Here is a 27,668-nt window from a genome sequence, read left to right on the forward strand (position 1 = left end):
TCTCCTCTGACGCAGGAGCTGAGAAAGGAAATCACTACCTTAAAGCCGCCCCTGAATGGCAGCTTGGTTAATAGCTACAGAACCCAATCAGGATCACCTAACAAAAGCAGACACAATCAGCTCCGCAGACGAGCTAATCAACGCGAGTGCAACTGCCGACACACACATCCATCACTTTACCATGAAATAAAAGAGGCTTCAGCTTTTCCAATCAACCTGTATTACTTACACGGTGCATTCAACAAACACCATTTGAAACATTTCAGGGTCAAACAGTTGTAAAAACAGAGCTGATTGCGCTCTGCGGTGTAGATCTGCGAGTACTGAGGGTCCTTAACTTCAAAGGGGAAAAGACAGGTAGGTTAATGTGTTTAGCACTGAAATATATTAGCATGTTTTGCATTTAGACAAATAAAGGTATCAGCTACAGTTCTCTGAATAAAGCTTTGATGAGAAACTTAATTTTAGCAAATCTTAATTTGACATATGTAGTTATACAAGTGAAGATATGGAAAAAAGGGGAAGTTTATTTTATATCTGCCTGTAAATGTATAGTTGAGGAAATATTAAATTAGTTACAAAGTATACACAAATAGCAGCTGTGGTGCCAATTAACTGCACTGTTGAACTACATCGTTGTGAAAAATAAGTGTGCTTAATTACACCTAATGTGCACTTGTAGTATGCATACAATTTTAAAAGTTCATATTTTTTGGAAAAAAATATTATACAGATATAATGCAATGTAATATCAACACAGCTAGAGATTACAGTAAAGTTTTAAATATGGATATTTTCTTACACAAATGCATCAGTTCACTTCAGAGAGCCTTTATTAACTCCTCAGAGCAGATTGGAGTACCTTTTATGATGGAAGGATGCATTTTTGGGGCTTCAAAAACTCAACACCCATTCACTGCTCTTATAAAGCTTGGAAGAACCAGGACATTTTTTTTATTATTATTATGTAACTCTGATTGTATTCGTCTGAAAGAAGAAAGTCATATTCACCTAGGATGGCTTGAGGATGAGTAAATCATGGGGTTATTTTCATTTATGGCTGAACTATCCCTTTAATTTTGGAAAAAAGCACTTTTATGTACAGCTATAATTTCATTTAACATACATTTAAACTATAATATACTTTCATTTAACTGCAATTAACATGCAATTAAGTGACCAACAAACAATACATTCAGTTTGCACTTAAGTATATTCTTCGAAAGAATATGATTTCTGTAATGAGTACTCTTTTTAAAAATATAGGCTGAAGTCCCCTGCGAAAAAATTACCCATGGTTCCCCTGCTATATATGGTGATTGGACATTAAATGTGAATTTACGGTAGTATACCGTTTTCAGAAGCAGGGAAAAAGAATGTAAAATTTGTGAATTACCGTAAATTGACATTCTCAGAATTCCCTGCATTCCATTTTTATAAATTTGATGTTTTTTTGTTGAAATAACTTAGTTTTTGCTTTTGAGTTTTGTACAGTAGCGTTGTATTTTACATCTAATGTTGCTAAATTATTGTTTATTTATTATCGTGATGGTGTTTAGTGTTTGTGTGAATGACACTGTGCACCTTCTATATGTTTATATTTAAAAGCTGCTTGTGATTCATCATGTGACTTTGTCATCACCACCTGTTTTTGGTGGTTATATTACAAGGGTGCAAAACAGATTTCAATACTTCAATAGGTTGGTACATTAACGTTATATCAGTTAGTGAAATTACAGATTAAAATGTAAATTTAAGTTAAAACTGTAAAACTTAAAACGTTGCTATCATATTTGTTACAGTAAAATTCTGGCAACCGTTTTTCCCCCAAAAATTTTACTGATTTTTTTTTTTTTTTTTTTTTACAGTGTATGGTTAGTGTTGCAAAACCATGTTTAATTTGTGGCTACCAAGGGTTAACTATAGTCACCATGATATTTTTTTTTTTATTATTTGCAGTAAAACTTGAAGAATCCTTTATTTAAACTAGGCCTTAAAGGGATAGTTCACCCAAAAATGAAAATTCTGTCATGAATTACTAACCATCATGTCGTTCCAAACCTGTAAGACCTTAGTTCATCTTTGGTACACAAATTAAGATATTTTGATGAAATCCAAATTCTGACCCTGCATAGACAGCAACGCAACTACCACGTTCAAGGCCTAGAAAAGTAGTAAAGACATTGTTAAAATAGTCCATGTGATGTCAGTGGTTCAACCTTAATTTTATGACGCTGTGAGAATACTTTTTGTGCACAAAGAAAACAAAACTATCTACATTCATTTCTATTCTAAAGCTGAAGCTGAAGGTCTTACAGGTTTGGAACGACATGAGGGTGAGTAATTAAAGACAGAATTTTCCTTTTAGGGTGAACTATCCCTTTAAATGATGTTTGTTGGAAATCATCTTATAACATGTGACTGGTTTACTAAGCTAAACTCTATTGTCATGTGGACCCACTTGTAGCCTCTGAACCGTTACAAAAGGCTGGGCGCCCATACAGCTATAACAACACACGCCGTTAGAACACAAATGCACACTGGATGTTCTCCATCCCCCATCCACTCCATGAAAACCACAATTGTGCATTGTAAATGCACTGGTTGAACGAGATAATCCTTTTGTTGCATTTACAAGGAAAGTCTGCAAGCACAATGAAGCTACAAATAGCTCTGCCTCTCTATTTTGAAACTGTAGATTAAGCAATTGTGATTTAGTTGGATAAAAGCAAGAGAAAAATGAATGAACAATTAATTAAGATTGTAGACATAGCCTACTGTATATGATATGCTCTGAGCAGTAGTGTAGGCAACCATTCTGATGATTGTTAAATGGTTAAACAAAGTTTTTTGACATTTTCTCACAACCATGATGGATCTCTTTTTTTTTTTTTTTTTGTATGTTAACATATGTAATGGTCGCGCTACACAGCGTGGCTGGTTTCAGCTGTGCGTTAGCTCATCACCCCTCTGCTATGACATCATCCCCCAACAATGCCACCATTCATACAGATGTTGTTTACAAAACATGGGTTTAGATTGTCGCTGTGCAAACAGAGCTTCACACACAACCTGTGCACCAGCTGCAGGTGTCTCTTCAGTAAAGTGCTCGCAACTTAATGCAACCTTCCACTGATGGAGAAATTATTTAATGAAGCGGAAATACTGAGTCATTGAAAAGTAATTTAGTCTGAAATTACATAATTGCATATCTAACATTTACAGCACAAGTTATGACTGCACATTACAGTTTCCATATAGACATAATACATACGTACACTGGAAAAAAAAAATGCAAAAATTATTTTCACTCAAAAGTTGCTAGTAAAGTTCACAAACAGTTACATAGAAATGGTACGTAACATCATATTTATTGTACTCTTTTTATATATATTTTGTTTTGGTTTTAAAAAACGTAGACACCTTTTTAAGACAAGGTTATTTTAAATGATCAAGCATAAAAATTATTAATTCATCAAAAAAAGAGAGAGAGAGGTTTTTGGGAAGACATCACATTTTTTCAAGAAATAATAATAAAATATTATACCAAATTATTTTTCTTTTAAGGTTTTCTTTTTATTATCATATCGAGAAGTCGTATCACTGACATTTGTGACTATAAAATATCTTAATTAATTTTTAAATTGGAAATTATAAACATAATTATCACAGCAGAGCTGTATTCATGTAATTGTGTGTGTGAATCAATCAGTCATATTTTTAATCTATTTTTGATTAAATTAACAGATTCAAATAAAAAACATCATTGACCCTAATTACAATAAAATATATATATAATTATAAGCACATCCACAAAATATTTTTAAAAATACACTACCAGTCAAAAGTTTTTGAACAGTGTGATTTTTATTGCTTTTTTTAAAGAAGTCTCTTCTGCTCACTAAGCCTGCATTTATTTGATCCAAAATACAGCAAAAGCATTAATATTGTGAAATGTATATAAATATATATTTATACAATATTTAAAATAAATGCTTTCAATTTAAATTATACTTTAAAATGTGATTTATTCCTGTGATCAAAGCCACATATTCAGCATCATTACTCCAGTCTGCATTGTCACACGATCCTTCAGAAATCATTATAATATGCTTTCATTTTTCATAAACCTGAAAATATTCTACTCAGCTGTTTTCAACATAATAATAATAACAGTAAATATTAGAATGATTTCTGAAGGATCATTTGACTGGAGTAATGATGCTAAAAATTCAGCTTTGAAATCACATGAACAAATTAAATTTTAAAATATATTCAAAAGCAGTTAAAAGAGCAAGAAAGCAGTTATTTTAAATAGTAAAAAATATTTCACAGTTGTATCGTTTTTGCTGTACTTTGAATCAAATAAATGCAGGCTTGGTGAGCAGAAGAGACTTCTTTAAAAACATTAAAAATCTTACCGTTCAAAAACCTTTGACTGGTAGTTTTTTTTTTAAACACATTTAACAAAATGAAACTCAAGAATTCCTGCATCTGAATACTTTTTCTGATCCCCTGCCGATGAACGAGTGTGCGATTACATAAGCCTGAATCTCCAACGCTCACATAAAAACTTTACATCACTTTGATAGCTGTATCCCTTGTTGAAATGTTTCTTTAAGAAAGCTCTCTTTTTTCCACTGCTGAAGTAAAAAAACGAGTACATTTACAGCATGCCAAGGATTATGTCATCTGAGCGGCGTGTGCCAGCACAAGGGCCCCGGAGAAACAGAGCAGGAACATATAGTATTGTTTATCTCATAAAAAAAGCTCACCACCTAGTCCGACGCTTAGTGACAAATTTATCATCCTTAGTAACAATGTAAACAATGGATAATTACCCCCTGATAAAACAAAGAACCACAGATTGTTTTTAACTGTCACTGGCATGAATAGTGTGACTAACATTCCAAGCAGAAGTCGTAGATTCTCAGTTCCTGGTCAAGAGAACTTGTGCAGAGCAGCTATATAAGCAAATACTTCTGCAAATATCAAACTCAATGCACTTTACTGATTCTGTGCATAATTAGGTTATTTTGTAGTTTTATATTTCTATCTGAAATTAGAATCAAATCACCTTCTTTTCTTTGAAATTTCTTTCTTTTTTCTTTTTTAATTTATTTCCACTGTTTTAACATGAAATAATACATTTGTTGGAATTTATACCTAAAACAAATGGGAAAGGCCAATACTATACACATATCTTAATATGTTTTATTTATTTATTTATTTATTTTTTATTTGCTTTACAGGTAAATATAATTTTAAATATGCAATAAAAATAAACTCTTTTTGCATTCTTAATGCACATTCCTGGCTAATTTTAAAGATAAACCAGCTTCAAAAAATGCATAAAATGCATGCATAGCAATTTTTAAAAACACATGCATAAAAAATTTAAAAACATGCATAACAATTGCTGAAATTATTTTTTAAATTTATTTTAGATTATATTTACTAATATAAAAACGGTAACACTTTGCAATAAGGTTAACATTAGTTAAAATTAGTTAACATGAACTAAGAATGTACAACACTTGTAAAGCATTTACTAATGCGTTATTAAAATCACAAGTTGTGTTTGTTCACATTAGTTAATGCACTGTGAATTTACATGAACAATGAACGACTGTATTTTTATTAACTAACATTAACAAAGATTAATAAATAAAGTAAAAAAGTATTGTTTATTGTTCGTTCATGTTAGTTAATGCATTAACTAATGTTAACAAATGACACATTATTGTAAAGTGTTACCAATTTATTTTAAAATAACAAAAACACATGCATTACAATCGCTGAAATAAAATATTTATAATATATCATATTTACTAAATTGGAAATAAACAATTTGAAAATTAACTATATGGAGGGGAATAAATAAATAAATAAAAATTCCACTTCCAACACATTGGCTAAAAAGTTCACAATTTTGAAATAAAATAATAATAATAATAATAATAATAAAAACACTCACACTTTCCTTTACATCTGATGTTTTTTTCTCTATTCTGGTAAAGAATGGTAATCGAGTCCCGCTTTGCATTTTTTCTCACACTATTTCACACGTAAATACTATTCAAAGCTTGTCTTCACTCGAATTAGATGACTTTGTCAAACCTGTTATTTAAAGTCGGATGTCCTCTTATTTTCAGTTTTGTATTGTATTTTCTCTCAAAAACAAGACCCAAATACTGATTTATAAAAGCATATTCTCATTTTGCATCTCACAGGTCCCTCTATTGCATTAGTTTACAGCTCTATGCAAATATTTACATGCTAATGTTTCAAAGGAAACTGTAAGCTGTATACAGTGTATAACCGCCAAAAAACTCATAGGGACTTTTCTATCAAAACCCTGCACATGCCAAAACAGTGGTGGAACTGAAAGTGGATGCGCACTGAGTTTGACAGGGTTCAGCTGGCACATACACAGGCCTTTTCCTCTCTCCGATAAGAGTGTTTGCGCTTCCTTTTCCACAGACACGAGAACTCACGTATCAAAACTCAGCGTGTGGAGGAAAAACAAAATGACCGGGCACGGAGCACATGTGCGGTTTGGTTATGTGAGATAAATAGCTTTGTGTCTGTATTATAGGAGTAAACAGAGAGAGAGAAAAATGTCTTCGTGAACTCTGAATATACACTAATTCACTCCCACTCCAACAACAGAGCAACTACATCTGCCCTGCACATCGAACAACTGGATATCTGAAACGTATAATCAGTGACTTCATTAATAATAAATATTCTGCTGCTCGGCCCAAGAGCAAAACAGCCACAAACACAAGAGCCTGCTCATCCACATCTGGCCTGAGATAAATGACACCTTAACCACAGAATATGAAGACAGCGCGGCACTGTGTGTGTGTGACAGTCTGACAGCGGTCCCGTGAGAACAAAAGCACTTTTAGCAGGTTTTTTTTTTTCACCAAAGACCCCCTGGCCCACCACAAAATCAATTTGGCTTCATCGGCCAAAGAGCACAGACACACACACGCGCGCACACACACACATATGCACACTGATCCACCGTACAATACTATCGCCTCACACGCTCGCTGTCTTTCTCACATACACAGACTTGCACTTTCCTCTGTCTCTCGCTTTCTTCATGTTCTCTAGTTCGACCCTCTCGCTCTTATTCTCTCTCTCTCTTGTGGCTGAGGGTTGGGTATGAGGTTACAGTTAGGGGAGATATTTCCCATTTGGAATAAGTCAACATCTCTGTATAATGAGATTAGGGCTGGATCTCCACACCGGGGTTGTGCTGGGCCGGGCAGGGCCGGGCCGGGCCGTGTGGGGGACACATGGCTTCGATCACCCCAGAACAGGTCACCTGATAGCGACGCTTACCATTATCCCAGCCGAATAAGCGCGGATGGCATAATAATTACAAAAAATTATTTGTGTTGTTATATACTGTAGCATATTACTGTAGTATAGTTTAATAATATAATTTTTTTTCCCTTGTCATTTTGTAAAATTCAGCTAAATGTAAACAAAAATCATAAAAAGTAAAACTTGCGGGAAAAAAGAATATATAAAGAGAAATATACAAAGGTCTTACTATATATTACTTATATAATATAGTATATCTTAGTATATTATAATATAAAATATATATACATAAATAAATAAATAAATATTTTTTATGTATGCTGTATAGTATAATATTGTCTATTAGACTATTAATTATTAGACTATAATTATTTTCTAATATGCCATAAGTAAAGCAAAATAAATAAATAATAATAATAATAATAAAGCAAAATCTTGCACTGAAAAAGATTATTTGTATTTTTATATGTATTTTGTAAAATATCAAAAATACTAAAGAAAAGCAGAATTATTATGTAAAGTGAAACACATATATATAAACATATTGAATATACATAACAATTCAATGTAATTTATTAAGACCGTACATATTGCTTTTCATGTAAATATACCAAGTTTTAAGTATGTTTACTATAATTGTTTTCTAAATTTCTATTTTCTGTGCCATAATTAGAGCAAAAATAAATAAATAAATAAATAAATTTTAAAAAGCTAAATCTTGCACTGAAAAAGATTATTTGTGTTTTTATATAGTATAACATGAAAAATTCTAAAGAGTAGCAAAATTATGCAGATTATTATTATTATTTATTTATTTATTTTTTATTACTAAACAGAGAAATAGTTTTTGTCCTAGTCATTTTATAAAATTCAGCTACATTTAAAAAAAAAAGGGAAAAAAGAGAAAACACACACACACATATTAGTTTAGTGTTGCATTGCTTTTTATGTAGATGTATTACATTTTAAGTATGTTTAGTGTTATGTATTATGTTTTAATATATTATTAATTATTTTAGGAATTATTATAATAAAATAATTAGTAATTATTATTTCATAATGTTAGAACACTCCGGATGTTGGCAGCTTTCTTTCATCGCTTGTGAGTACATGTGTACTGCATTTCTTTTTCTTTTCTGTTATATATTTGCATTCTTCCAGATAATTAAATTATCCAGCATCCAAAGGCGGGGTGACCTATGTTTAATTCTTCCTATAAGATTGTTTTAGTGACTCTTGAAAGCTTAAAACAAATGGTTTCATGTGTCAGAGCAAAAGAAAAAAAAAAAAAAAGGAATTTATAATTCAATTACAATCAGGGCCGAGAGCGAGGCAGAGAGGGGGGATGTGCCTGGAGTCCGGCCAGAGGACAGATAAGACTGCACATTAAAGTAATATTATGCTCCCCCTGCCCGTTACCATAGCAACAAACCAAAGGATTAAAAAATACACATGGCGATCAATCTCCAGCGGGACGGAGAGAAGGAGAGAGAGTTAAGTGCTCTTCGAACGCTCTTTCCACCATCAGAACCATCACTCATGCTTTGACATACAGACACTCACTCTCTCTCTCGCTTTCTGTCTTTTATCTCGTATTGTTTTTCAGTCTCCTCCTTTCTCCAAATGTCTGCGCTCCCCTTTTTCTCAGAGCAAAATAATTAACTCCCTCCTGAGTCCAATTCCAAATCCACAAATACCGGATTATTACACGGTATAATTAGTGGATTTTAATCTAATTACCAAATCTGTCTTCCTGATCCTCTTGCCACCGCTATGAAGCTCAACTGAAACGTGTGAGCAGCCACATACTTAAACGGGATCTGTGCTAACGGTACAAATCCAGGCAGACGCATGTAACAGCCGTGGAACAGTTCACACAGAAATACAAATTCTGCCATCATTCACTTATCCATATGTGCTTCCAAACCTGTAGGATTTTTTTACGTGGAACAAAAAAGGACTAGATGTTATTTCCATACGTGAGGACGTGGGTTGTTACGCTTCAACGACGATGATTAAAAAAGCCTTGACGTGTCAAATTTGAATAATAACAGTGTTTAACAAATTTAATAAACAACCTGTCATAACTAGAGAAAACAAATAATTTAGGAATCTGTCAAAAACTTGTTTAAAACTAAAAACTGTTTTGTCATTTATTAGGCAGATATTTGTTATTTTGTATGGCCTCATTTGGCCTTTTTAACAGCTTGCATTCTTGCTGGCATTGTTTTTATGTGCTTTTCCACATTCTCTCTTGTTATTGACTTCCAAATCGTTTCTAGTTGTTCCCAAAGACTTGCTTTTCGTTAAACTTTTGTGCGACCTATCTTTGAATCCATTAATCACAATTATATTTTAACATTAGAAGTACTATAGTTATTAAAGAGCTTACACATACTGGTAGAAATGATTTCGGTAATCCCCAATAATGTTAGTTTAGGACAGCTGTGGCACAAACCTCACATTGTGTGGTGGTCTATTAAATTTGTTAAGCACACCCTCACATAAATGCAAAATAAAAAACAAACAAACAAACAAAATCTTTTCAAAACACAAAGCAATGTTTGCACTTGAACTCATGCATCTTGATTGAATACATTGGTTATGCACACTGTAAATAAGGGACCGTAAAAGGACAGTAAAAATTTGATGAAGTTTTTGGAAGTTAAAAAGAACAAGTCATCTTATAATTTACAGTTAATAAGAATTCTAAAGATAAAACATCTTTAAAAATAACAGTTTCTTTCGTTCTTTAGTATCACTTACATGCATGTACTTATGCAAATCTTTTGTTGTTAATATATATTTTTGCATTATTTTAGTGTCATGTATGTTGATGACACAATTATGATGACACAGTGCACTCTCTATATATCACTATTTATACCAGTACATGTAAAAGCTATTGTGATGTTTGGAAGGCCACTGAAAATAAAATAAAAAAAAGATAAAAACTCGTAATTGCGATATAAATATTAGAACTGTGAGACAGAAACACACAATTCTGAAAACAATTTTTGCCCTCTCAAAATTGGACTTTATTGGACTTCACAATTGCAAGTTTATATCTCACAATTCTGAGAAAAGATGTCAGAATTGTGAGAAAAAAAGAATTGTGAGATTTAAACTTGCAATTGTGAGAAAAAACTCAGAATTGCAAAATACAAACTCGCATTTGCCAGAAAAAAAGTCAGAGTTGAATGTTGCATGGTTTTATCTCGCTATTCTGACTTTTACAACTCGCAGTTGCGAGTTTATATCTTGTAAATCTAAAAAAAAAGTCAGAATTGCAAGAAAAAAGTCAAAATTGTCAGATATAAACTCACAATTATGAGAAAAAAAGAATTGTGAGATACAAACTAGCATTTGCAAGAAAAAAGTGAGAATTATAACATTTTAATCTTGCTATTCTGACTTTATAACTCGTAATTGTGAGTTTATATCTCACAATTCTAAGAAAAAAAGTCAGAATTGTAAGAAAAAAGTCAGAATTGCGAAATACAATCTAGCATTTGCGAGAAAAAAGTGAGAATTGTGAGTTTTTTTCTTGCTATTCTGACTTTATAACTCACAACTTACATCTTCTGAGTTTATATCTCACAATTTTGAGAAAAATAAAGTCAGACTTGTGAGATAAAAGTTAAAAAAGAATTGTGAGATACAAACTCGCATTTGTGAGAAAAAAGTCAGAATTACAAGTTTGTATCCTGCTATTCTCACTTCATAACTCGCATTTGCAAGTTTACATTTCAGAGTTCTGAGAAAGAAGCCAGAATTGCATGGAAAAAAACTGAGATATACTATGAGAATTGTGAGATATAAACTCGCAATTGTGAGAAAAAAAGAATTGTGAGAAACAAACTTGCATTTGTGAGAAAAAAGTGAAAATTGTGAGTTTTTATCTTGCTATTCTGACTTTAGAATTCACAATTACAAGTTTATATCACACAATTTTGAGAAAAAAAAATCTGTGAATTAGAGTTTATATCACACAATTTTGATTTATAGCTCACAACTTACAACTTACAACTTACACAACTGTCACAACACAACTAAAAAAACAAGTCAGAATTGTGAGATGTGAACTCGCAATTGTGAGAAAAAAAGGGATTGTGAGATATACTCGCATCTCATAATTCTAAGAAAAAAAGTCAGAAATGCGCAAAAAAATCAGAATTGTGATATAAACTCGTAATTGCAAGAAAAAAGAGAACTGTGAAATGCAAACTCGAATTTGCAAGAAAAAAGTACGAATTTTGAGTTTTTATCTTGCTATTCTGACTTTATAATTCAAAATTGCTAGTTAAGTTTATATCACACAATTATGAGAAAAGAAGTTTATATCTCGCAATTCTGAGCAAGAAAGTCAGAGCTATGAGATAAAAGGTCGCAATTACCTTTTTAAATTTTTTATTCAGTGGCAGAAACAGGCTTCCATAGTGATGAACTTTGATGTTTGTTTGTTTTTAAATTGCTGTCAGTATTTTAGTAATTTGGTATATTAACACTATATTAGTTACAGTAAATGTAAACAATACGTAAAACTTAAAAAGCTGTGGCAACCACAGCTGTAGTTTTTTTTTATTATTATTGTTGTTGCTGTTGTTGTTTTTAGCATTTTTTTTTTTTTTTTTTTAGCATTTTTCAAGTGAAAACAAGCATTTTTTTACATTGTTTGAACTCCCATCATCATTACTTTAACTGCATGGAAAAAACTGTCAGAATATTCTATAAGCATGACCTTTGTGCCCCTAGGAAAGAAATAGAAGTACTGGAATGACATAAAGACAAGTAATGACAGAATTTTCAAAACTACATGATTTCCAACGTTTTGATTTTTTTAGCACTCAACTACACTAACAGCTTGTGTGTGGTGTACAGTTTCGTTTAGCAGATTCTCATAGCTACTAGAGAACTATAAATCAGTTTGTCATCGGGACATATTGATAAAATGCATTAAAAAAACAATGTTCCTTTTGTTTTCATTTCTACAGAAAACTACTAGACCTTCCTGCTCATAGACCGTTCTCCACCACTCTGTTTCTTTCTCTTTCTCTCGTTCTCTCTGTGTCTGAGAGCTCTGACTGGCTGCTTTGTTTGTGATGAGATCACCACCGTGCTGAACTAGTGCTAACAAGCAGCAGAGGCACAAGTGTATGTTCAGGCCATCGAGATATACATCGGACAAGCTGGCATACACTGCAGTACAAAAAAGAGAAGTGAGTGTGTGTCTATGTGTGTGCATGCATATGCACTTGGGCAACAGAAATAGAGGGAAAGGTCTTTTTGTGCTTATACGTGCACGTGTTGTGTATCTTACACGGGTGACTAATTCTGTAACAATAACAGAAGATAAAAATGAACTCAACTCAAATCAAATCAAATCATACAGGGTAGGCAAGAAAGAAAATATGCAAGTGTGTGTGTGTGTGTGTGTGTGTGTGTGTGACTGACTCACCAGCTTTGCTTCTGAGTGCATGGATGGAACATGAGGGGAGGAGCATGAGCTGTTGTGGGCGGGGCCTTGCATGCCCATCATGTTGGAACCCATAGACATTTGCCTCTCCATCTGTACCCACAAATATAAAATATAATACATTAATGCTTGAAACAACTTGAATTAAATTAACAAGCAAGCTACAGTGTAAATGAGAGCATGCATCCCAAACATTTCATTTGGTGAAAACATTATTAAAATTACTGAAAACATTACTAGAATAAGTTAAATCTTACTTCTATGAGTAATTAAATGACTAAATCTTCTCTTGATGCAAAAATATAAACATTGTGTATTTAATGTTTTCATGTTTTCATTTTAAAATGAGTAAACATACTGTTTAATATTTATGTATTATATGAATTGTAATGTATTAAATATATATAGAATAATAATAATAATAATAATAATAATAATAATAATAATAATAATAATAATACTTTTTTAAGGTTTAGGGCATTAGCTTTAATTTAGAGACAAATTTGCTGAAAAATTAATATATAAAGTTAATTAAGTTAAGTAAATGTGGTAAATAAAAAGTGCTAATAAGGTTTTGACATTTTATTTATGTTATAAACAGCAAAATTATAATTATATTAGAATTAAATATTTATTAAATATTTTTTCAGAATCTAAAAACTTTATAATGGTAGGTTTTTATCATTTATTATATCAATATTCATTATTAGGTTTTTATTTATATATAAACAAAATTGTAATATATATTTTATTTAGAAACATCAAAGTTAAAATAATTAATACTTAATTAATTTACACTACCAGTTGAAAGTTTTTGAACAGTAAGATTTTTAATGTTTTTAAAGAAATCTCTCTTTTGCTCACCAAGTCTGCATTTATTTAATCCAAAGTACAGCAAAAACAGCACAATTTTGAAATATTTTTACTATTTAAAATAACTGTTTTCTATTTGAATATATTTTAAACTTTAATTTATTCCTGTGATTTCAAAGCTGAATTTTTAGCATCATTACTCCAGTCTTCCATGTCGCATGATTCTTCAGAAAATATTCTAATATTATGATTTGCTGTTCAGAAAACATTTATCAAAATTTATCATCATCCTTGCTAAATAATATATTATATATTTGTGTATATATATATATATATATATATATATATATATATACACACACACACACAAAGCTTTTTTAAGATCTTTGGATCTTTCTATTCTGAAGAATCCTGAAAAAAGTAATAAGAACAATAATAATAATAATAATAATAATAATAATAAAAGTTAAATAATAGGAATAAATTACATTTTAAAATATATTAAAACAGAAAGCAGTTATTTTAAATAGTAAAAATATTTCAGAATTTTTTGTTTTTGCTCTATCTATCAAATAAATGCAGGCTTGGTGAGTTTTACTAATTTTTTATTTTATTTATTTATTTATTTATTTTATATTTTGATTTACATTAATATAGAATTAATATGTTATTTTAGGTTTACAGTCACACGGTAGTATTTAGAAAAGCTTTTTGTACAGAAGTCCATCTTAGAAAGTCTTATTTAGATATGTAGGTAAACATGCATGTGTGGTTTTGTATGTGAGCGTGTGTATCTATGCATATTCCGCAACTCTGTGGGAAAAGCAGCAGTCAAAGACGAGCTAAGAGAGGAAGCTGAATACTGCAGAAGTGTGAATCTTAAAATAGGACTATTAACAAGACCACAAACTCAACCAAAACTCAGTTCTGTGAGAAAAACAGAATATCTTAATTCAGAAAGTCCCCATTAAATGTGACCGAAAGGCTGAAACTGAGGTTTTAGATGTTTGCACTCATACAAAGAGCGTGGCGGTGATTTACGTTCAGTTTAAGGTGAGAGAACTGTAAAATGGTAGTTTCAGTGTGCGTGTGTGTATGCGTGAGGGCGAGATTGAGAGAGACTGGAGGTCCTGTTACCAAAACCCAAGACCTCCAAGATCTCCATCCGACCCCCCCTTTCCAACCCCCTGATGACCTATAGCAGGGTGAAAGCGCAGCAGTCCGCTGTAATTATTGGAGGAATATTTGGTTTAAAAATATCACCCCACCCGGCACCCCTTTCCTGGGATGTCAATCGAGAATGAAAAAACGTCCTAGTTTAATTTAATCAACTCTGTGCTTTTACCTCCATAGCCAACATGGACTGGCTTATGTTACAATGAGAACATGTGTTGTGTCATTAGAACCCTGATATGGGCGGCTCAAACACTCACACACACACACACACACCTCAGCCTGCATTCAGGTTCCTATTGACATATCTGAAATAGAATTAAAACAGATTGAGCATTGGTAGAAAATTACACCTCTGCTGATGGGCTTCCTGATAAAACAGCCACTGATATGGGCCACGGCACTGGAAAACGCATTAATTTAAAGCAGACCAGTGAGAAAAGCATGAGAATGGTCTACGAGAGATGAGTTTGTGTGCGTATTAATGCGTTTCGGTTGTCTGGGGCATCAGGAAAGCATGACTGGGAAGTGTAAATGCACTGTGTGTGTCTGTGGGTTTATTTATGATCTCACAGGCATCAGAACAGCAGACGATCCTTGCATAGTCGGGTCAGGCAAAGTGCCAGGCATGGAGGCCGGTAGTGGCTGCCGCTGTCTGTTCCTCAGGTGCAACAACGAGGAAAGAGAACCGGGAACTGGCCTAAGACAGAGAACCAAAAGAGAAAATGAAGGTAAAGTGGTTTCATCAGATGAATCTTCAGAAGAAAAATGACGTCAAAAAACCCCATACGCCATTATTAGGAAATTGTACCATACATGCAACAAATTCAGTTCTCCTTTTGATTTGTCATTGTTCCTAAGAATTTTCAGTGCCTCATTTGGTCTTACATTAAGGCATGCTTCAAAGAAAAATGACAAATCTGTTAGCATTTACTCATCCTTTTGTTTTTCCAAGACTTTTTTCTTGCTAATATATTTAGCAGAATGTCCAAAACTGACGAAAAAAAACACAACACTAAACTACCATAAATATCTATTTCCTCATATTTGTATAAAAAGTTGCCAGGTGTAAAGAACAGACCCAAACTGAAATTATTTTCAAATCTCATTTGCATTTACACATATTAAAGTATAGCATCAAGATGTCACAACAGGTTTCTCAAAAACATTTGTGTGGCTTCTCAGTACTTTAAACATTCTTGAAATATGCATATGAACTACTTGGAGCTTGATACTCATTCATTTTCACTGTGGTGAAGCCAGGATAAAATGACTTTTTTTACTCAAAAATAACTCTTTTTGTGTCTCACAGAAGAAAGTAAGCCTATGTGCATGGCACGAAGGTTAGCATAAGTTGAGAGAAGTTTCATTTTGCAGATTCAGTTTTCAAGATTTAACTATTTCTTCACTTTAGCAAAAAAGGAAGAAGTTAACAACATTAGCATTAGCAGAATGTCCGAAGTCGACCAAAACCAACAGCACTAAACTATCATAAATATCTATTTCCTCATGTCTGCATAAAAACTTGCCATCCGATAGCTTTGTGTGAGCAACAGACACAAAAATTGTTCAAAAAATATTCCCCTCAGCTGTCAAATCTTGGTTGTGTATTCAAGCATGCATTGTCAAGACGTCACAATAGGTTTCTCAAAAACATTTGTGTGGCTTCTCAATAATTGAAATATACTTGAAATATGCATATGAACTAATTGGACTTTTTTGCAATACTTGGAGCTTGACAGCTCCAATAGCATTCACTTTTACTGTGGTGAAGCCAGGATAAAATTACTCTTTTTACTCTAACCGTATACTAACAAGAACGTTAGTATAAGGTCACAGAAGATTCATTTTGCAGTGAACTATTCCTTTACTTTAAAATACTTAACAAAAAACGTAAGAAGCTAACATCAGCATTCTGCTAATAACAGAAAAGCTGCACTTATTAACCACCACTAAATAATGAAACTGCATCTGAAGTCGCATACTTTCTGAGTAGTTCATTGTGTAAGTACTTACCCTCGTGAAAAAAACAACATATGCTGGTAGGTATGTTTTGATGCTGGGATGCTGGTTAGGTATGTTCGGAAGCTGGTTTAAGGTGGTCCTTAAACCAGCACCAAAACATACCTAACCAGCATCCCAGCATCAAAACATACCTACCAGCTGTTTTTTTCACCAGGGTATATGTGTGTACACAATGAAATGCTGTATTTATTTTTTTTTTTTTTCACAAACACCATAAGTATCAGTAGTCTTGCCTTGTAATGAAAAGGACAGATATTTATATAATATTGAGACTTACTGACCCTGAAACACAGTTATGAGGGTATTTTTTTTAAAAAAACAGATGCACAAAAAATGAAGTGCTATGCCACTGACCCTTATAGAATTTCACTTTTTGGGTGGACTATCCCTTTAAGAAGTAATCAGTCAAGCACAGAGAGACAGAATGGCTTTCCCAGCAAGAGACATTCTGCTGGAAGCGCTCAATGGATGTTTACTGGCTCTTGCCTTAAGGCTGATCAAACCCTGCATTCTTCAATAAACGCGTGGGTGTGAATGAATACAAAAAAAAGCAGAGATGAATTTGACATATCAGCTTGCAAATCTCTCTCATAGTTAGTGAAGTCTGCAAACCCACGAGAGAGATTAATAGCATAATACAATCAACCTCTATAAAACATTCTCTCATACAGGTAATGCACCTAACAGAACCTCAGGTGTGGCACGCAATATGTAGTTAAAAACACCAACCCACAACTTCCTCTCTGGGTTGGCACGAAGCTGCCAGCGCTCCACATCCCCTGACCGAGCTGAAATTTAGGCAGAATGTGTCAAATATAGCACTTACTAACTTTACCAATATACCACCTATAGACTTGGACCACCACACGGTGTGGAGAAACGCAGCTTGTCTGAATAACCTTTAGCCTCAGATGACAAGCATTATTTCGTTCTGATTGGAGGGCTGACGGACAGCTGAAAGGGAAAGGAGGGGGTCCCCACCTGAACAAATACCTGTATTTATCTGGCCTAAATAGCAGCATTTACACTGCATGATTACTGTGTACGCATACACACACACACGAGCACATACGGTCATTAACATTCTGACATACTGTCATTTGTGTCTAACACTCCAATCCATCACATGCTTAACAACCTCACATCTCTGAAACATACACATATATACACCCAGCTGAGATTTGCCTCTTTTTTTAAAGGAATAGTTCACCCCTAAATAAAACTACAGCACTCTTTTCCATAAAGTGGAATTGAGGCAGTCAAGAACAATGAACTACCATAAAAACTTAATGTTTGTATTAAAAGTTGACATTAGATAGCTTTGTGTAAGGAAAAGACCCAATTGAAATCATTTTCTCGAAACATTCCCCTCAGATGTCAAATCTCATTTGCGTTCGTGTATATTCAAGCATGCAGTGTCAAAATGCCACAACAGATTTCTCAAAAATGTCTGTGTGGCTTTTCAGTACTTGAAAAACTGCATACAAACTATTTTATCATCATACTTGTAGCTTGACAGCCCAAATCTCATTTGTTTTATTGTAGTAAAGCCAGTATATCCAGTATATCCAAAGTTCTGTCATGAAACTCTAGATCGCACAGGCTGATAGGTTCTAACTCACTCTGATATAATGACATAATTATACACGTGGCGCAGCTATTGGTTTCTTTTCACATCTGCAGCCAATGAGCTTGCTGTTCAACATTAAGACACTCAGCTAGTGCTTGCTGTAGCAGTTGCAGCATTTCAGAAACCCTCCAACTTCCCCAGCTCCACCTGTATAGATCTGTTACAGGGTAATTTTATTCACCAAATTCAGTTGAGGTCAAAAGTTTACATACACCTTGCAGAATCTGCAAAACGTGAATTATTTCGCCAAAATAAGAGGGATCATACAAAATGCATGTTATTTTTTATTTAGTACTGACCTGAATAAGATATTTCACATAAGACATGTTTACATTTGGTCCACAAGATAAAATAATAGTTGAATTTACAAAAATGACCATGTTCAAGAGTTTACATTTGCTTGATTCTGAATACTGTGTTGTTACCTCAATGATCCACAGCTGTTTTTTTTTTTAATGATAGTTGTTCATGAATCCCTTGTTTGTCCTGAACAGGTAAAATCCTTCAGGTCCCACAGATTCTTGGGATTTTCAGCATTTTTGTGTATTTGAACCCTTTCCAACAATGACTGTATGATTTCACGATGCATCTTTTCACACTGAGGACAACTGAGGGACTCATATGCAACTAATACAGACGGTTCAAACACTCACTGATGCTCCAGAAGCAAAAACAATGCTTTAAGAGGGGGGGGGACTTTTGAACAGAATGAAGATGTGTACATTTTTCGTATTTTGCCTAAATATCATATTTGTTTAATTTAGCACTGCCCTTCAGAAGCTACAGAATATACTTATATGTTTCCCAAAAGACAAAACAAGTTAAATTTACCCTGATCTTCAAATTGAAAAAGTTTTCACCCCCTGGCTGTATAGATGAGGGGTATTTCTAACAGAAAACCTGCACTAATTTACCACCACAAAATAACAAAACTGCATCCGAAATCGTGTACTTTCTGAGTAGACTTTTGAATTGAAATACTTTGCAACTTTTCAAAAATAAATTCTATGTAAGTATAAATGTGTGTAGTATGAATGCAATCATTTTGTCATGGGACAGTGAGGTTTGAATTTGGACATACTCTTTACACATACCATTTTTACTTGATAGGAAAGTACTGCATGCATATTCAGAGGCACCCTGAGCTTGTCTCCTTTTGTTTTCTTGTGTAAAATAAATACAAGGACATTTTTAGATGGTGAAAAAGGATTTACATTATTGAGGTGGAGAACAGCCACAACTCAGCTCTGAACCACCATTCAGCCAACATAGCTTAAAGAAAAAATAGTCTTGGCCTGTTACCACTGAGGTGAAGAAAAAGAGAGTGGGAAACAGAGAAACAGAGAGCGGGGCAACTCTCTACGGGCCAGTCCCGCTGCACATTAAAACTCAGCGAACAGGAAACGGTCCTAATTAAGAGCTCAACCTGGCCAACGGGAAGAAAGACGCTTTAGACGCTGTACAGGTTCCCTGTCAGACTCACTCACCTGCTACTCAGCGAGAGAGAAATAAAAAGTGTGTGTCAACAGAGAATAAAGAATAATCCTGTTATGAAAGAGCAAAATATCACAAGACAAAAACTTTCCATACTCACTGAATTACTGCTCATGTGGGTGTACATCAAGAGCATGACTGTCTGTGTGTGTTAGTGTTCATACGGTGTACTGTATATTTTGTATTAATGACAGGCTGTCATTTCAGAGGGGATAATAAGACCCCCGGAGGGTGAGGGGTGGGCATACGGACACACTCAAAAACACACACACATACACAGAGTGCAATCCTGACCCTCTCTTCTCACATTACACACACTGTCTCCCTGTTCCAACATGACATCACTCCTCCCTTTCTATTCCTCACTGTCTTTTCTCTTTTTCTCTCTCGATTTCAGCAGGATCCTCCACTATCATTCTCTCTCTGAGCTAACAGACACCAAACCCAACATCACTGACCTTCCTAGAGAGCCTCAAGTCTTAGAGAGTTTAAGATGTTACTCTATACTCTCCTTGCGTATAGGGTTATAGCATCACAGGGTAATCTAAAGTCTGACTTATTCAAGCCTTTACACACAATACATAATTCATTAGTACACTATATAGGGGCTTTACTCATGAAACACAAGCAGAATGTCTGTTTAAATTATTGTTATGTAAATTGTCACACAATTCAGTGCAACCATTTACGCAAGAACAGGTTTGAGACTGATTTACTCATTGCATGGCATAATTCTAGTAGGCGTCACACAGGCACACATTTTAGAACAGAATCTAACAGAGGAATTTTAGAACATTTAGGGCCAGATTTACTAAACAAGGCAAGTTAGCGTGAGTCTGCAATGCCATAAAGTGCCGACGTGAGTGGAAAGTCTGCGGATGATGAAATGACAGTTCACAAATTAAAGAACACAGATGCAACCAGTTGATTTCCAGAATGACCAACGCAATTTACCAAGAACAGTGCAAATTAGCAACTATTGCAACCATGTCAAGGGCAAAACAGACATGTTATATCTACTAATATCTAGAATATTATATTTATAGAATTCAAAAAATGCTGTATATAGACACATATTCAACAAATTCTACAGCAGATCAATAAAAAGATCTAAAATTTAAAAGAAAACTCTGGATTGATTTTTAGGATCCTTGAAGTTTATGGATTTTAGATGAAACTCAAAGCATTCTAGAATGTAGTTCAAAAGATAGCTAATGCTTTAGATTCTAAAACTGATTCTGAATAGTGAAATTCAAAGCTATTCTACGCATAATCAAGCAAAAACAGAGAATGGTTTTGAAAGATTCTTGATTCTGGATGGTGACATACAATGAATTCTTGAATACAATCTACAGAGGAATTCCAAGAATTCTAGAAAATTTCATACAATACATATAATCAAGCCTTTACATGTTGCATCCAACATGTGTATTGCTGTCTTGAACATTATATTTCATCATCATGAGTATAGGCATAATCTTATTAAGTTCTTTAAAAAGACTCTGGAAGATACTGGACAGTGACATGCAATATGCAAACTCTGGAACAATCTACAGGTACCTAACATTGTACCTTTTGCATTATTGACACTACTTTCCTATACTGTAATACTGCAAAGCTGCTTTGACACAATCTGTATTGTTAAAAAAAAAAAAAAAATAAAAATATATATATATATATATGATAAATAATAATAAAATAAATTCTACAAAACTCTTTATTTTGAATATTGATATACATTCCAATACATATATAATCCAGAAAAAAATAGAAAATAATCAGTAAGATTTTCCATTTTGGAATGCGACTTTCAATGCATTCTTGAAGACAAAAAAATCAGATCCTACATATAATCAAGCATTTACATGTTGCATTTAGCAATTGTATGGCTGTCCTAAACATAATATTTAATCATCAGGAGCAGTGTTGGGGGTAACGCATTACAAGTAACGCAAGTTACGTAATAATATTACTTTTTCAAGTAACTAGTAAAGTAACCCATTACTTTTGAATTTCTAAGAAAATATCTAAGTTACTTTTTCAAATAAGCAACGGCAGTTACTTTTTTCCCCACTTATTGATTGACAATCTCCTGTAGGGAAATTGGGAGTGAATCTGATGTTACTGTATTCTAGACTAAATGTGAACATGCATTAATTCATTCAACTTACAAAAAACAGTTTTAGTATTCCTCAATATGAATAAAAACTGTGAAATGCAAACTCAGAATATGACGCAACCCTGCAATAATTAAATATGTTAAATACAACAAATTTCCTTTATGTATTTAATCCCATTTAATTAATCAGTGTCTTTGACGCTGACCTTTGATGATGCAATTCAGCCATACTAATAAGCAAAAATTACTTTAGATAAACATTTGTGCTTAATTTTTATTTATAGCTGAAGAGTGATCAGGCTTTTACATTAGAATTGGGCTTTTACATTAGAATTGTTTTATATTAAAAACAAAGAAGCAAGCCCTGCCCAGATTTAAAAAGTAACGCAAAAGTAACGTAACGCATTACTTTCCATAAAAAGTAACGTAATTAGTTACTTTTTCAGGGAGTAACACAAAATTGTAATGCATTACTTTTAAAAGTAACTTTTCCCAACACTAGACATAATCATATTAAGTTCTAGAATACAATCCAAAAAGACACTGGAAGATTGCAACAAAAAGGGAAGAAGAATGTAACTTGCAATGTATTTTTCAACACTGTCTAGAATGAAAAAAAAAATTCTACACACAATTCAAGCATTCCCATAAGCAATACATGTTGCATGCAGTTTTGTACAGCTGTCCTAACCACAGCATAAACATAATATTTCATAATCACAGTAAGTAATAGACATTCTAAAGTTGTTTAAATGATGCTATAAGCACATACATTCATCTCTACATGTGCAACTGAAGTGACTTCAGCGTAAGAAGCTTGACTACCACTTCAGAGAGAGAGAGAGAGAGAGACGAGAGCCAGAAAGAGAGCGAGAGAGAGAGAGCCAGGCACAGTCAGCCCACTGACTCATATCCTTCCCTTCTGACTCCACTCCAGCAATGATGTAATGCTCTTGGCTTCTTGCACCCCCATCCCTTTCCCCATCTATCTCTCTTTTTAAGTCTACACTCTCTCGCTCTCTCTGAATACCATGTTCTCTCTTTCTCTCTCTCTCTCTCTTACTCATTGCACCACACTAACTTGAGCAGACACTGCAGCAGCGAGCGATGGTGCAAAAACGTTTCTCTTTTTTTTTTACATTCGCTGTGTGAATGTAACCAAAACAGCCCGGGGCATGGTTCCAGCCGCTGGGAGACGGTGGTGCGGTCTCCATGGCAATGGGCCTAAACAGCGGGAGAAACAGAGAGAGGCCAAACAGCTTGCAGCTGCCTGGCGCTCCGAGTAAACACAGCACAGGACCTGCCCCTGATTTACCACTTTAATCACACTCAGAGAGAGAGAACGAGAGAGAGAGAGCGGGCTTGCCATGAGCCCAAGCACTGCAGAGTGGCTAGAATCATATGAATCTGATCAAATAAATCAAGCTGAGAAGGGCCGTGAGGGAGCCTGAGTCTCATTAAAGACCGTTGGGGATGGGGCGATGAAAAAGCACCGTTCGGAGGAGGGCCTACGTTGACAAGCGCCTGTGACATAGACTGAAGCCCCATGTAAAGTCGAGGCCTGTCAATGAGAACAACGGCGAGAGACTTATCCTGGAATACCTCAGGGCAAGCAAGCATGGCACAGCTCACCACAAAGCCCCAATTATGCACGGATACATCTCTCATCGCTGCCGGCTGAGAGAGAAAGAGTGTGTGAGAGGGAAAGAGAGAGAGAGACAGACAAACAGAGTGAGTGGTTTGGATCGACGCCAGCCAGTTGTTTCTTCCCGTGACTGAAACTATGCCGAGAAGCTCTCCAGCATGACTGACCCAGGGAGATTTCAGGCTCCGCCCCCACCTGTCTGTCAAATTCATCACACAATCTTTCCCATGGCTAATCGATAATGCTTTTAGCCATGGAAATGCAAAAGACGTAATAGCATTTTAAACCATTCATTGCGACAAGACGAAGATGAAACTCCAACATTCAAGTTAGAAAATCCTCTTTGTTGGCGTAACATTTCCACAGCGTGCTAATGGAAAGTGTTTAACACCACACCAGCTTCTTTTGGCACGTTCACACTATGGATGATAACTGTAATAACTATAAAGTTTTAATAATCATTCCGATTCTGTGAGTCCACAGTCTCCACACCACAACTGTAATGATAACAACACACAGGAGCGATTTAGTTGTAGAATAATTTTTTTCTTTTACAACTGATGGACAATAAAAACATAAAAACACAGGCCGTAAATGTATCCGACTTTAAACAGCTCAAGCATTTAAAGACGATATAAATGCGGCACGTGTTTATAATGAACAGAACATTATTGTGCGTTGGAGTGGACGCTAATATAGTTGTCTTTATAGTTATAGTTTTTGGTGTGAACGGGTCTTAATAAGCACAGTACATTTAAAGTCAATATAAAATTTAAATAGACACTTTTTATTTTCTCAGTACAACGTTTTAGACTTAAGGCCCTGGTGTACTTTAAGGAAAATCGAAGAACAAATGGGTGTGATGTCATTTTGAACAAAATCTGGATAAAGTTTGTTTCGATGTGTTTAAAACAGCTCACCAGGGCAAATTTTCCAGAAAACCTTTCCACACCCAGAAAGTTTGAAAACACAAATTTTAAAAATCTTTTCATCCCTTAAGGACGAAAAAGAACTTTGTTGTGTATCTGGGAATTTATTGTAAATGAATCAGACAAGTGATTCCAAAAAATGACAGCTGTCATTTGGACAAAACTTTACAAGATCATACCAATTGCGAATCCTTAAAGGGATAGTTCACTCAAAAACAAAAATTCTGTCATTACTTATTCTCATGTCGTTCCAAACCTGTGAGACCCCAAGAGAAAAAAAAAAGTTAAAGTTGTTATTTCTGTTCTTTTCGTGCATAAAAAGCATTATCATAGCTTCAAAAAATTACGGTTGAACTACTGATGTCACATGGTCTATTTTAATGATGTCCTTACTACCTTTCTGGGCCTTGAACGTGTCAGTTGCGTTGCTGTACGTAGGGTCAGAAAGCTCTCGGATTCCATCAATAATATTTTAATTTGTGCTCAGAAGATGAACAATGGTCTTACGGGTTTGGAACGACATGAGGGTGAGTAATTGATGACAGAATTTTCATTTTTGGGTGAATTATCCCTTTAAAGCTGTTTTCTCTGAATATCTTGTTTAGTTTGGAAAAGCTGTTTTACAACATGCATCTTATAAATGCTGTTTTGTGTTGACTTCAAAGACTGTAAAACCAACAATCTGCAAAGTCTACCTTGGACTTCTTCACATTGGTTAAATTATACCACGAAAACATACCGTTTTGCCATTTTTGGGCATTTGCATTATAGTAATACCAGGGTATTCTTAAAAATACGATGTATGAGTATGGTATATGAATACGATAATCTTATAATGCTATAAAATACATCAAAAGCACCCTCTTGTAATACCATCATGAACCATAAAACCACCACAGTATGGACATACAGACCAACAGCTTTGATGAAAACTATACTGTTATGTATTTCTCAAATTTTATTGCAAAATACATTTTACACTAAGCATTTAGACAAGTTGGTCATTGGTCAGCGTCACTAATGTGACCCTGGACAACAAAACCAGTCATAAGGGTCAAATTTGTACATCATCTGAAAGCCAAATAAATAAGCTTTGATGTATGATTTGTTTGTTAGGATAGGAAAATATTTGGCTGAGACACAACCATTTGAAAATCTGGAATCTGGGGGTGCAAAAAAAAATCAATATATTGAGAAAGTTGCCTTTAAAGTTGTTTAAATGAAGTTTTTAGCAATGCATATTACAAATCAAAAATTAAGTTTTGAAATATTTAGGTTAGGAAATTGACATATCTTCATGGAACATGATATTTACTTAATATCCTAATGAATTTTGGCATAAAAGAAAAATTTGACCCATACAATGTGTTGTTGGCTATTGCTACAAATATACCCTTAAGACTTGTTTTGTGGTCAAAGGTCACAAATGTACTTGACATAAAAATAATGCAGGATCTTAAAATTTTTTTGTATTACTTTTTTTACATTTTCAAAGTTCTAAAACTGTTGTGATCTAAATGAGTGATTTCAATGTGATCTCACTGTACAGTACAGTACACCTGTCTCTCTTATTTATATCCATATTTAAGACTTTATTTTATCACTTTGTTTCTCTTGTCTATCCAGCACCTAGATATCTTTCCCTTTTCCATCCTTTCATATTCTCAATCTAGGACCCCTGTCTTCAATCTACCTCTGATCCCTCTCTTCCTGTCTTCCTGTTGTCTGCTCCGGGGGTCTCTTTCTGTCCCTCTCTGTCTGTCTGTCATTGCAGGAGTATGTGTGCGTTTCTGCATGTGTCTGTGTGGTGGACGGGGATGACACAGTGGTGCTGGAATGAGAGGAGCAGGGCCTGGGCGTTCCTCTCCAAACGCACTATTAAACCCTACGCTGTACACAATGAGCTCACTCTAATTCAGCTCAGATGTACATCCTGCCCGCCTGTCTTCTCTCTCTTTCTGTTTCCCTCTGTCCTCCGAAATTCTTTCTCTTTCAGACATGCACAAGACATACACACTCGCTGTGTATCCAGAAGATGCCACCCTGAACAGAAAGATCTTCTCATGGTGGATGACCACAAGTTTTGGCTTTCTCTGCATGGCGTAATTAGCTAAAACATCAACCACGGTTCATTTTCCATCAGAGGGGTCAAGAAATTTAAATCCTAACAATGGGCCTCGGCATTTCTGATCAATGTGATTGAAAGCAGTCTGTGAAGAAATCGATGACGTCTGTGTTTTGGCCCACAGGAGGAACTGGAGGGGGGAGGGGGAGGGTATGGGAGGGCTCTCCTATGCAGCCTCATACAAAAACAACACCGCACGCTGCCTCGGCTAGGGTGAATCAGAGTCCCAAAGAGCAAGTATCAAGTTTTGACAGGTTGGAGGCATAAAACTGTGCAGTACGTGAGCATTTCAATGCTGCAATGTCCTAAGAGAATGATAATCGAGCTGTCTTTCTGGCCTTTATAAGAGAAAAACAAAGGTTGTTGTGAGATGAAGTTTAAAATCAGACACCTAATTGTGAGATATAAAGTATCACTGTCAGATATAAAGTTGGCATTGTTAGATAAGGTTGCAATTATGGGAAATAAATATCAAAAGTAAAAATTCACAATTACAAACTAAAGCATCACATTATTATATTTTTACATATTATAAATATTACATATTTTTTATTATTAATTTTATATCAAAATGTGAGACAGAATCAGACATGCAGTGATACTGTGAGATATCAATTCATAATGTAAGATATAAGGTTGTAATTGCGAGATGTAATGTTGCAATTGTGACAGAAAATAAAGTCAAAATTACAAGAAATAAATTCTAAAAAAGTCACATGCTAAATAAGGTTGCAATTGTAAGAAATTTCTGAATTACAGGAAAAAAGTCAACTGCAAGATACAAAGTCACATTGTGAGACAGAAAATCAAAATTACAAGACAAATTCACAAATGCGAAGTATAATTTCACAATTGCAAAAGTTAATGTTGCATGGAAAGTACAAAATGAGATATTAGT

The 27,668-nt window shown here is 34.3% G+C and overlaps 1 protein-coding gene across 2 annotated transcripts in view; it reads right to left on the reverse strand.

Moving 5' to 3' along the window:
* Positions 1–27,668, reverse strand: part of creb5b (cAMP responsive element binding protein 5b) — an 84,994-nt gene that overhangs the window by 25,271 nt on the left and 32,055 nt on the right. For both annotated transcript variants that reach the window (XM_051132485.1, XM_051132484.1), the window contains 2 exons: positions 15,377–15,503; positions 12,800–12,910 (listed from right to left, as the gene is read on the reverse strand). In XM_051132485.1, coding sequence (XP_050988442.1) covers positions 12,800–12,910; positions 15,377–15,503 — 238 coding nt within the window. The remainder of the gene's footprint in view (positions 1–12,799; positions 12,911–15,376; positions 15,504–27,668) is intronic.

Source organism: Labeo rohita, chromosome 16 (genome assembly GCF_022985175.1).
Source record: "Labeo rohita strain BAU-BD-2019 chromosome 16, IGBB_LRoh.1.0, whole genome shotgun sequence".
Lineage (NCBI taxonomy): Eukaryota > Metazoa > Chordata > Actinopteri > Cypriniformes > Cyprinidae > Labeo > Labeo rohita.